Consider the following 12,665-nt stretch of genomic DNA (forward strand, 5'->3'; position numbering starts at 1 on the left):
CCATATAATTAACATGTACCTACCATTGTTCTTGAAATTCTGAAATCGCTTTATTATGTACAACGGGTGTTAATTTTGCCATTCAGTTAATTAAATCATCAATTCATTCAAGTCTGGATATTTCTCCACCTTCCATTTTGCTGCATGTATCACTCGCACCATCATCACCGTAAATTTTTAAAATGTGTTGAATATTTTTTGAAATATTATTTGACACAATACTTTTTAGATTCATCTCAAATATGAATTTTTAAATATTTGGCGTTTCATCCCGTATATCCATCCATCCATCCATCCATCCATCCATCCATCCATCCATCCATCCATCCATCCATCCATCCATCCATCCATCCATCCATCCATCCATCCATCCATCCATCCATCCATCCATCCATCCATCCATCCATCCATCCATCCATCCATCCATCCATCCATCCATCCATCCATCCATCCATCCATCCATCCATCCATCCATCCATTATTATTATTATTATTATTATTATTACTACACATAACAACACAGCACAAGTGTCTGGAATTCATCTCTGAATATCGAGTCCTTCCCAAGGACCTAGGATATTAGAGGTATTTGCGTAGAATATGTGCAGTTCCTAGAAGTGCTGCTTTCTGCAGCATGTGGACTGATGTTCTGTCCAAGTTTAGGCTTTCCAGATGTTTTTCAAGATTTCTTGGGATTCCTCCTAGAGCACCGACTACTAGTGGGATTACTGTTGTTCTTTTTTGCCACAATCGTTCAACTTCAATTTGTAGGTCCTTGTATTTTGTGATCTTTTCCAGCTCTTTGTCCTCTACCCTGCTGTCAACTGGCACAGCAACATCGATGATCCAAACATGTTTCTTCTCTATCACTGTTATGTCTGGGGTGTTGTGTGCCAGGTGTCTGTCTGTCTGTATTCTAAAGTCCCAGAGTATTTTTGCTTCTTCATTTTCTGTGGACTTCTCTGGCTTGTGCTCGTACCAGGTCTTGCTACAGGGCAGGCCGTATTTTTTGCAAAGGTTCCAGTGCACCATTGCTGCTAGCCTATTGTGACGTTCGAGATAGTCAGTTTGGGCTATTTTCTTACAGCAGCAGATGATGTGCTCCACGGTTTCATCACACTCTTTGCAGAGACGGCACTTTGGGTCATTGTAGGACTTTTCGATTCGTGTCTTTATTGCATTTGTCCGTAATGCTTGCTCCTGGGCAGCAAAAATCAGGCCTTCAGTTTCCTTCTTTTAGAGTTCCCCTTCTGAGCCACTCTCCCATGTTTGCTTGCTGTCAACCTTCCCTTCCAATGTTCTTAAAGTACTGCCCATTGAGTGGCTTGTTTAGCCACTGCTCCTTTCGTGTTTTAAACTGTTGGGCTCTATACTCTTCTTTTTGATTCTTTGGCTTTCAGCATCTCAGCCTTGTGGACTTCTTTCAATGCTGGCTCTTGACTTTCTTTGATGTATTTTTTTCAGGCCTCTTTTCTGTTCCTCTACTGATTGCTTGACTTGGAGCAGCCCTCTTCCTCCTTCTGACCTTAAGCCAGGTAGAGTCTGTCTACATCACTTCTTGGATGCAGTGCTCCGATTGATAGGTCATAATTTTCCCTTGTTTTCCTGCATTATTATTATTATTATTATTATTATTATTATTATTATTATTATTATTATTATTATTATTTATTATTATTATTATTGTTGTTGTTGTTGTTGTTGTTGTTGTTATTATTATTATTATTGTAGATTTCACAGCTGCCAGATCTTTAGCTGGTTGTTGGCCTTCATTACAATTTGAGCCTCACCCAGAGGCCTGTAGTATCAAGGGAGTTAGCAATGTAGCCGTTTAGTATTTAGGTGCAGATCCCAGCAGGGCTGCCTTCTGAAGTTGACAGATATTAATTTTGTCATTTCGAAGATGTTTCAAGTGCTGCCCTAGTGTTTTCGGGATGGCGCCCAGCGTGCTGATTACCAGTGGGGCGACCTCAGCTGGTTTGTGCCATAGACACTGAAGCTCGACTTTCAAATCGCGGTATCTAGTGACCTTCTCGTGTTCTTTTTCAATGACCTTGCTGTCACCAGGGACTTTCATTATTATTATTATTATTATTATTATTATTATTATTATTATTATTATTATTATTATTATTATTATTATTATTATTATTATTATTATTATTATTATTATTAACCAACCAACCAACCAACCAACCAACCAACCAACCAACCAACCAACCAACCAACCAACCAACCCACCCCTAAGGGTTATTTTTTTATTATTTCTGGTTGGGTACATTTAACACGATCATTTCCTAACTTCTAACCATTACATGGAAGGGCACTAACCACATGGACTGAGGTTGTCAGTTTCCAGCCAGCTTCAGTTAATGACAAGGAGGGGGTATACTCTGGTCCTGCCTCAACTAGCTCTTCTTCTGCCATGATCATCACAGGTAGCCTGTCTTATGCAGATTCATGGCCATTGGTCTCGCTACCTCAGAATCACCTGTTCTGTCAGGCAGCAGCTAGAGACTTTTTCAACATCAGCACCTGGAGACACGAGAGACTGATGCCAAGGACCAGTTCTCACTGAGAAGATTATGACCGTACCACTCCAATCAATGAGTGAGGTCTCACTTAACACAATAAATCCCCTGAAGCCTTCAAAAACACTTCTGGTCCAGAGCAGCCTCATCCCTGACATGCTAGTTTTCTATTATTAGAATACTTTCTTTGTAGAGAATTCTTCGATCATTTTGGTCAACCAGAGGACTTTTTGGTTAATTATTTGCTTGCTGATAAGGACGACACAGTCTTGCTCACAGTGGTGAAGTTTTGTACAGTGCTTATAAAGTTTGGAAGGCGTTGGTCAGTAAACTCATTAGCTAAAGGGTCTTCTTTACTGTAGTGCATTGTGTAATGTTTTGTTTTGAGTTCTATTGTCCTGGTCTATGGCTGTAATTAATCAACTGAACTGAGAGAGGATTTGTTGATGTGAGCATGAAGTACGTAGATATTCCAGGTGAGGTCTGACCAATGCAGAATAGAGGGGTACTATTACATCCCTCAATCTAGACACCATACTCCTATTGATGCAGCCTAAAATCGAATTTGCTTTCTTGGGTGCCGCATCACACTGCTGACTCATGTCAGTTTGTGGTCTACTAAAACTCCCAGATCCCTTTCACGTGTACTGTTGTCAAGCCAAATGTCACCAATCTTATACGTGCATTTCATTGTTTCTACTTCAGTGTGGTATCTTACATTTATCTCTGCTGAATTCATTGTGTTAGTTTTGGCCCAGCTGTCTACTCTGTCCAGGTCATTTTAAATTCTGACTCTGGGGTATTAGCTACCCCCTCCTAATTTGGCATCATCTGCCAATTTGATTAGCATGTGCTCTATTCCATCATTCAAGTCATTGATTAAAAAATACTGAAAAGCACTGGGTCCAAGGCTGTAGTACCCCCCCTAGTCATTCCTCTCCAGGATGAAGATAAGCCATCAGCGAGCATTTTGGTGGGTATTCTGGTATTGCATTTCTGCAATACACACAGGTTGCAAAGTGTCAAAAAGTTTCTGCCTCACCCATTGAAGGGGTCAGAGATGGAGAAACAGAATGGAAGGGGTCTCAGGTTTTGACCTAATCCCAACTGACTAGCTGGGCATTCAAACTGTAAGTATAATAGGTAGTATGTAGGTTTTCAGGGTCTTGTCCTTAAATAGTTATGCCCTCGGCTTCTTTGTTTTGAATTAAAATGTTTTAATGACTGGTACATATACTGGGTAGAGGAGCCACGTGGTGTAGTAGTTAAGTGCTTGCACTGCCACTCACACGATCAAGAGTTCGAGACCCCTGTGGGTCAGATATCCTGGCAGCTGGCTCATGGTCAACTCAGCCATCCATCCATTTCTTGGTCGGTAAATGAGTATCTAGCTCATAGCTAGCGGGTAAAGAACAGCCGGAAAAAGCAACGGCAAACTACCCCACAAAAACGGCTTGCCTATAAAATCACTGCTCGCAGCGGCACCCCAGGGTCGGACACGACTGAAGGGGAAACTTTTACCTTTTTAAAAAACATATATTGCTATGTGCACCATAGGTTCCGGCTGGATCCACTTCAGCTGAGAATTTTTCAGCCACCAACTGACATTGTTCAGCTCGCTAAAGGGATCCTCTAGACACCCACTACTTTAAATATGCCCAGACTTTGCACTGGATTTCAGTTATTTGTTTTGAATATTTTCAAAAACATAGTAATAGGGAGATGGAGATGGGGTTGGGAGACAGCAGTGCCAGTGAACTATGTTAGCAAATAGTTATGAGTGTACCTTCATGTATCTATCAATTGACTGATCTTCATAATTACAGTCACAGAATAGCATACATAATAAAACCAATCCAAAGATAAGATATGTTAAAGCCATACATATATTTCAAAAGAATCTGCTAGGGCAGTAGTGGTGAACCAATGGCACTCCAATTGGCCATGCTGGCAGGGGCTGATGGGAATTGTAGTCCATGAACATCTGGAGTGCCATTGGTTCGCCACCATGGTGCTAGGGGGAAAAGGGAAAAAAAACAAAGCAAAAAAAACCCCAAGAAAGATATAGGCATATAAAGGAAATGAGATAAGAACGTAAATATTAAAAGGAAACAAAAGTTTAAAAAGCTAAAGAAGGTATAAGTGAACAATGAAACAGGCTGATGGAAGACTATCTCATACATCTCTCTGTGGCCCAATGCTACTCACCTCCCTAGTTTCGTTGTCCTGGATGAGTGTGTACAGGGGGACCACGCGGTTAATCTCCAGAAGCACAGGTGTTGGACTGAGCTGCTCTTTGCCCGGCCGCCGGCACAAGTGGCATGTGGAAGGGCAGCGCCCCTTTTCTTCACAGCGGATCTCCACACCTGTGATCAGTTGTTCATCCGACAGCATCTGGGCAGACAGCAGGCCTGACAGGTAAGTAATGAATGGCATGGACTTCAGCTCCTTCTTGTTGCCAAGTTCTGTCGTTTCTGGTTTCGAGCGAGGAAGGGGAGAGAGAAGGAGAGCAAATAATAAATTTTTGGCTGTGTGGGCTACCTTCCACACTGATTCATGAGTTCTACCGCTCTGTGCTGTGTGCTCCATAAATTGCTCGCTCTGCAAATCTACAGAGGAGCAAAGGGCTTCTGACAGCCAGCTTGGAGCAGCAGTGGCATAGGAGGCTCATGTATCTAATCTGGAGGAACCGGGTTTGATTCCCTGCTCTGCCACCTGAGCTGTGGAGGCTTATCTGGGGAGTTCAGATTAGCCTGTGCACTCCCACACACGCCAGCTGGGTGGCCTTGGGCTAGTCACAGCTTCTTGGAGCTCTCTCAGCCCCACCTACCTCACAGGTGTTTGTTGTTAGGGGGGAAGGGCAAGGAGATTGTAAGCCCCTTTGAGTCTCCTGCAGGAGAGAAAGGGAATATAAATCCCAAAAAAACCCTCTTCTTGGTGTACTGATTAGATTGTTGGACTAGGATCCTAGAGATCCAGGTTTGAATCCTCACACTGCCATGGAAGGTTGTTGGGTGACCATGGGTCAGTCACACTCTCTCAAACATAACCTGCACATGGGTTTGTTGTGAGGATAAATTGGAGGAGGGGAGAATGATATAAAATGCACTGCGAGAAGGACAGGGTATAAACAAAAATGTGTATGAGAGAGAACAGAAGCTTTTTTAATGCTCTGAGGCACTTTTGCACATGCAGAATAATGCACTTTCAATCCATTTTCAATCCACTTTAAAACTGGATTCTATTGTGTGAAATAGCAAAATCCACTTGCAAACAATTGTTAAAGTGCTGAAAGTGGACTGAAGTTGCATTGTTCTGCATGTGCGAAAGTGCTCTGAGACATCCTACATTTCTAAAAGCGTCATGCAGTTCTCCTCTGAACAATTAGGCTGGGAACTCAGATTCCTGAGATCCTATTCTGGGGAAAATACACATTAGAGCCTCCCCCTACAAAAGCATGAACAGGGTGTGAATGACCACCACATATCTTCCCTCCCTGACCTTCTATATGATCAAGGACTATCCTGTACAGCCCAGCCTGCCAGTTGAGATCCTCTTCGAAAGCCCTTCTGTGCCCTTGCCTGAAGAGCTGGTGTAGGTGGACAACAAGAGACAGAGCCCTGCGGTGGTACCTCCCCTTTGGAATTCCCTCACACTAGGGTTTGTCTGCAGCCTACTTTAGTGTTATTTTAAGGGCCAGGCCACAACATTTCCTTTTATCCAGATTTTTAACTGAGCAGTTCCATCTCTTTCAGCAGTTTTTGCATTCTGCTTCTATTCTGAGAACCAATCCACAAATATCATTTTAGGCTGCTGACTGTTGTTTTGTGTTATTTGTCTGACCAAATTCATGATGAATACTATCCATGTTGCTTATTGTAATAATTTTACTTTGTGAGATGTTTGAAGCAGATTTCTAGAGAGATGGAATATTTATTTGCTAAACAAAAAACCCAACACCATGTGAACAGACAGACCGTGTGCTTTCTCCGTTTCATGATGCATAGTAACATAGTCTACACAAGACCAAGATGTCAGCTGCAGGGGAAAGACAAATCCAGATCCACATGCACAGGCATAGCTGGACCTATGGACAATTAGACGACTAAGATTGTAAAAGCTTAAGAACTGAACAACTGCAATAAAATACCATGGGGGATTTAAAAAAAAAGAAATTTGGGAATGCTTGCAGACACAGAGTTTGAGTTGCCTGTTGCTTTAAAAATGCACTTGCAAGATCTCCCAGGACAGTGATGGCAAACCTTTTTGAGACCAAGTGCCCAAATTGCAACCCAAAACCCACTTATTTATCACAAAGTGCCAACCCAACAATTTAACCTGAAGGCTGAGGTTTTAGTATAGAAAAAACTGGTTGGCTCCCTCTTCCTCCACCCCACCCGCTCAAGCATTGGGCCAGCCTGCTCTAGCCTCCAGCAAGTCCCACGTGCACCACTCTGTGCCTCTCTAGCATCTCTGTCTCCTCTGCACACACACACACCCCTCGGGCAGCAGCTACAGGCACCAGGCCCGCCAGCCGAGTCCTCCCTGCTCACCATGGTGCGGGCACATTGTGCTCAGTAGCCCAAGCCAGCCTAGATGTGTGTGTGGGGGGGTGATTTTCCGCCCCCCACATGATGAACTCTGTGTGCATGTGCCCACAGAGAGGGTTCCGAGTGCCACCTCTGGCACTCGTGCCATAGGTTCGCCATCACTGTCCCAGAACTACAACTGATCTCCAGACCATAGATATCAATTCCCCTCGAGAAAATGGCTGCCTTGGAGGGTGGACTCTCTAGCATTATGCCCTGCTGAGGTAACTCCCCTCCCCAAACCCCTTCCATTACCAGACTCTACCCTGAATCTCCAGAATTTCCCAACCTGGAGAGACAACTACAAATTGACTTTGGTCTTGGCCCATTTTCAACTTCATAGGAGATGAATCAGATAGGCTGGATGGGGGTTAGAAAGCAGATGAAGGGAGTCATGGTCGATCTATGATCTTGTCTCATTTTCCTCCAGGGAGATCAGGTAGGGTTTCCAGTCTTCAAGTGGTGGCTGAAGGTCTTCTTTATTGATTCATTGACTGATTGACTCTTCCCCGTAATGGGGTCTTCTGCTATTACAACTACTCTTCAGATGACAGAGGTCAGTTCACCTGGAGAAAATGGCCACTTTGGAAGACAGACTCTATGGCATTATACTCCCTCCTCTCCCGAAACCCCACCCACCTTAATTTGCACCCCCAAAATCTCCAGGTATTTCCCAAATCACAGCTGGCAACCTTAAACTTAGGACAGATTACATTGTCCTTCCATTTGCCACTTAGCCTCTCAACAACCTTCTCAGGTAGGCTAGCCTGAGCAAGTATACCTGGCCCAAGGTTACCCAATGACAGAGCAGGGATTTGAACCAGGGTTTTCCAATCCTAGCCTGATAATCAAACCACTGCAGTGTTTCTCAAAAGCTTGTTGCAGAGAGCCTGTATTAACTGGCCTAAAATTTAACATTGCATTCTTATTTTGGAAAGGGCCCTTGTCCTTGGCCTGCTGTTCCTCCAACAACAAGAAGAAGAAGAAGAAGAAAAAGAAGAGTTGGATTTATAGCCCCTTCATAACAAACACTCTGTGAGGTAGGTGGGGCTGAGAGAAGTCAGAGAACTGTGACTAGCCCAAGGTCACCCAGCTGGCATATGTGGGAGTGTACAGGCTAATCTGAATTCCCCAGATAAGCCTCCACAGCTCAGGTGGCAGAGTGGGGAATCAAACCCGGTTCCTCCAGATTAGATACATGAGCTCTTACTTCGGGCAAGAGCCATCTAAAAAAGCTTAGACATCACCCAAGGTTTATGCATGACATGCTATGTAGCTGTTCAACAACGGAGACTGATCGTCCATCTGTCTATCCATATAACATTCATTCATTTTTGGAGGTGGCAAGATAATCCACTCCCTGCAATTTCACTACTCCTTCTGGTTGTAAAGCCAGTGTGACAAAGACCGTGTGACTTCCAACAAGCTTTGCTTAATCTAAAGATGTTTGGGACATGGACATAGTCAGAGAAGACAAGAAGGAGGGTTTTTGTTTCCTTCGTGTTAGACCAGGGATGAAACCATCTGCAGAGATCTTTCCTACACTTGAGTAAGTAAAAGTGGTACTTTCCATGAGTGAAAACCACATTAATAAAGCGCTGGAACTTTTGCCACAGAATCTTTAATTAACCTATCTACCATGCATTCAATAGCCCCCCAACTCCATCTCAGCAGATTAAAAAAAAATGAAGCAAGAGGGGCACATAAAAATAAGGTACATAACTGTGCAAAATCAGGTCCAATCCCCCCCAAAAGAAAAAGCACCCGAGCTTGCAAATAATATAGAGAGAAATGAAAAATATGGGGGTTAAAACACCCCAAACAGTAACAGTGTCACCTGTGAACATGCAGATTTCCTGTGGGATGAAATTTTTTAAAAAAACACAACGCTGAACATTCTCTGACTTACTAAAGAGCCCAGGGGTAATACTGGATGCAGCTTTATTGTTGGAGAAGCAAACTAATTCAGCTGCAAAAAAGGCCTTCTATTCACTTCACTTAGCTCAGTTTATGGTTCTGTTTTTGATACAGCTGATCTGGCCATGTGCATTCGTGCTATCGTTACCTTGAGGTCAGACTACTGTAACGTCTTCTACCATAGTCTGACCTTCAAGGCAACACAGATAAGCCAGTTGGAACAGAATGCCCTGGCACAGGTATTATTGGGCCCGAGGCAGAACACACATATCACTCCCACTCTGCAGACACTCTGGCTGTCAAATAGTTACAGGGTTCAATTCAAGGTTCTATCCTTAATGATACTGGACCTTTATATCTGTGGGACTGCCTCTCCTGCTATGTTCCAGTGTGGCAACTGCGCTCCTTTGAGCAAAACCTTCTAAGATGTCCCTTTGTGAACAGGGAATCCCATATTATGGAATGCCCTGCCTGAGGTTATCAGAAAGTCTCCCCCAACTCGTGCATCGTTTCACAGAATGAGCAAAATAGCTTTGCTCGGTACAGATTCTTCTAAAGAAATCAGAACTGTTGTCCAATGGATCAGTTCAAGAGGCGATTCTTGAACTGCCAACTCCAGGTTCAGAAATACCAGGAGATTTGCAGGTGAAGACTGGACAGATGAGCTTTAGGGAGGGGAAGATTCTCAGTAGGATATAATGGCATACAGTCCACCTTTCAAAGCAGCCATTTTATCTGGGAGAACTGGAATGAATGAATGAATGAATGAATGAATGAATGAATGAATGAATGAATGAATGAATGAATGAATGAATGAATGAATGAATGAATGATCTATGCCATCTGCCTTAATTTATGGAACTGACCACTTTATAATACAGCAGTGGCTACAAGCTGGTTTTAAAAGTAGATAAGACATATTCACAGAAAAGTGGTCTATCAAGGCTAAACAAAGCCTCCATGTGCAGTAGCAGAGCACCTCCTAAACCCCAAATACTGGGAAAGAGGGGGCACATTTCAGTAGAAGACTGTGGCCTGTAGCTTCCCAGAAGCTAGCCATTCTTGGAAACAATCAGACAGCTGAACCCAAGATCGGATGCTAGACTAGATCATCGTGATCTAATGAAAAATGCCTGGAAGGGAAAGCAGAGGGCAAAAAGAGTGAGCACGCACAAAGAATGAAACTGCGTAGGTAAGAGCACGAGATGTTTATGAAGTGCACACACCTAAATCTTTCGTTGATTTCCACGGGAGCATGATATGCTTCAGGGTACTTTCTGTGAGTTTCTGCTGCCCTCCAGTGGAGTTTTGGAGTGACGGCCACTGGTGAGTCGGGTGGGGAACAAAAATCATTTCGTTTGAAGCTCTGGGGATCCTGAGCTGCTGCTATTTGGAATCCCCAGAAAAGGCAGTATTACAGGAAGAGATAGAGTTGCCAGATCCAGATTTGAAAACTCCTGGAGATTTGGGGATGAAGCCTAGACAGGAATCTCAGTGGGGTACAATTCTATAGAGGCCACCCTCCAAAGAATCCACTTCTTCCCTAGGAGAACTGAGCTCTGTAGACTGGAAATGAGGCGTAATTGCAGGGGAACCTGGTGGTTGGCATCCCTAGGCAAAGACTGTCCACTGGGCAAGAGCAAGGGTTTCCAGACAAAGCCCAAACTCTGCATGAGGTAACAGGATCCAACAGACTCCTCTGGTATGACCCTTTGTACAGCGGCTAAGGAAGTCACGTGACAGGGTGCCAGGAATGCCCTCTGGTAAAGCAGGATGAAGCATCAAGAACAGTTCTATCAGGTATAACTGTGCAGATATACAACATATTGTAAATAGCTTAGGGAGAAACTGCCTCTCATGTGGAGGAGTGGGGAATCGAACCCGGTTCTCCAGATTAGAATCCATCACTATTAACCATTACACCACGCTGGCTAATACAACATAGCAACTGAGATCATGAGCCTATGCCCATGACCTGAAAAGGCAGACAAGACACTCACTCTCATATTCATTCTCCTCACTCTCATATTCATTCCCAGTGGCGTAGCGCCCAGGGGATGGGAGGGGGTGTCTTGCACCAGGTGTGTACCAGTGCGGGGCAGGGCAGGGGTGGGCGGAGGCATGGCAGGGGTGCAGTCACACATGTGCCCCAGGCGCAGTTCCCCCTCCCTATGGCACTGTTCATTCCTGAACTGAAGTATGGAGCAACACTGACCTACCTTATGGGGTTGCTATACAGAGCACAACACAACTAGATGCTTGGAATACTGAAAGTGCAATATAACTTGGAAGAATTATTTTTTCCCCTGTACATTCTGATTGTCTTTACTTTTTGATTATAATTATCTAATTATAATTTCTTGCACTTCACAGCACTTTGCCTATAATCATCAACCAGGTGTAGCTGCTTTGCAACCAACTTTGATAAGATTCGGGCCTGTGAATTCTCCTATGGTGGTGGGAAATGGGGACAGTCACAGCCAACTTATGGGACCCTCCCCCCCTTATTGAGTTTTCAACGCAAGAGATTCCAGAAGTGGTTAGCCATTGTCTGTCTATGCATAGGAGCCCTGCCCATTCTTGGTGGTCTCCCATCCAAGTGCAAACCAGGGACAAGCCTGCTTGATTTCTGGGATCTGATGAGATCAGGCTAGCCTGGGCCACTCAGATCAGGGTAGATCCTTTTATTGGAACACAATTAAAAAGTTGTGCTGGTTGGCTGGAGAACCAGGTGATGCTTGACTTTCAGCTAGGTCAGAACAGCTGTGTGCGTGACATAAGAAAGTGCTCTTTGTAAATGCACTGGCCCACTCTTGACCATCACGAGCCTACATCCCCCTCTTCTTAGGAGCAGCATTGGCATAGTGATTATGAGCAGGTGCACTCTAATCTGCAGGAACCGGGTTTGATTCCCAGCTCTGCCACCTGAGCTGTGGAGGCTTATCTGGGGGATTCAGATTAGCCTGTGCACTCCAACGCTTCCCAGCTGGGTGACCATGGGTAGTCACAGTTCTTCTGAGTTCTCTCAGCCCCACCTACCTCAAAGAGTGTTTGTTGTGAAGGGGGAAGGGAAAGGAGATTGTCGGCCCTTTTGAGTCTAATAACAGGAGAGAAAGGGGGAATATAAATCCAACTCTTCTTCTTCTTCTTCTTCTTCTTCTTCTTCTTCTTCTTCTTCTTCTTCTTCTTCTTCTTCTTCTTCTTCTTCTTCTTCTTCTTCTTCTTCTAAGCTGCTGTTTTATACATGTTGACTGATTTTGTTTTTGTTGAGGCCACAAATGTACTTTTGATTGAAGAAATGCATACAGAGTGTATTAAACAAAAAAAGTAGACACCCTGCTCAAACCAGGGGGGAAAACATTGCTCAGTTTGCTGCCCAATGTGTCTGTTGGATGGATTGTGAAAGCTGGGGGAAGTCTGGCTCAAGCCGTGAGAGAACGAAAAACACACACGGAGTGACACAACGGAGCAAGTCTTTGATTCAGACATGTGTTTGCGCACGCCCCGCCATGAGCTAGAATGTCTCCAGACGCAGGGAGGACCAAGTGTCTGGTGAACTATTTCAGCAAACCAGACATCCATGACTTACGGAGGAACTGGGCAGGCCCTACGCTAGTTACGGCTGGTC

General features: G+C 44.1%; 1 protein-coding gene across 1 annotated transcript in view; it reads right to left on the reverse strand.

Annotated features, from left to right (window-relative positions):
* ASTN2 (astrotactin 2) overlaps positions 1 to 12,665 on the reverse strand; it is a 271,729-nt gene that overhangs the window by 160,593 nt on the left and 98,471 nt on the right. The window contains exon 6 of the mRNA XM_048513440.1: positions 4,740 to 5,005. Within this exon, the coding sequence (XP_048369397.1) occupies positions 4,740 to 5,005 (266 nt within the window). The remainder of the gene's footprint in view (positions 1 to 4,739; positions 5,006 to 12,665) is intronic.

This window comes from Sphaerodactylus townsendi, linkage group LG12 (assembly GCF_021028975.2).
Source record: "Sphaerodactylus townsendi isolate TG3544 linkage group LG12, MPM_Stown_v2.3, whole genome shotgun sequence".
Lineage (NCBI taxonomy): Eukaryota > Metazoa > Chordata > Lepidosauria > Squamata > Sphaerodactylidae > Sphaerodactylus > Sphaerodactylus townsendi.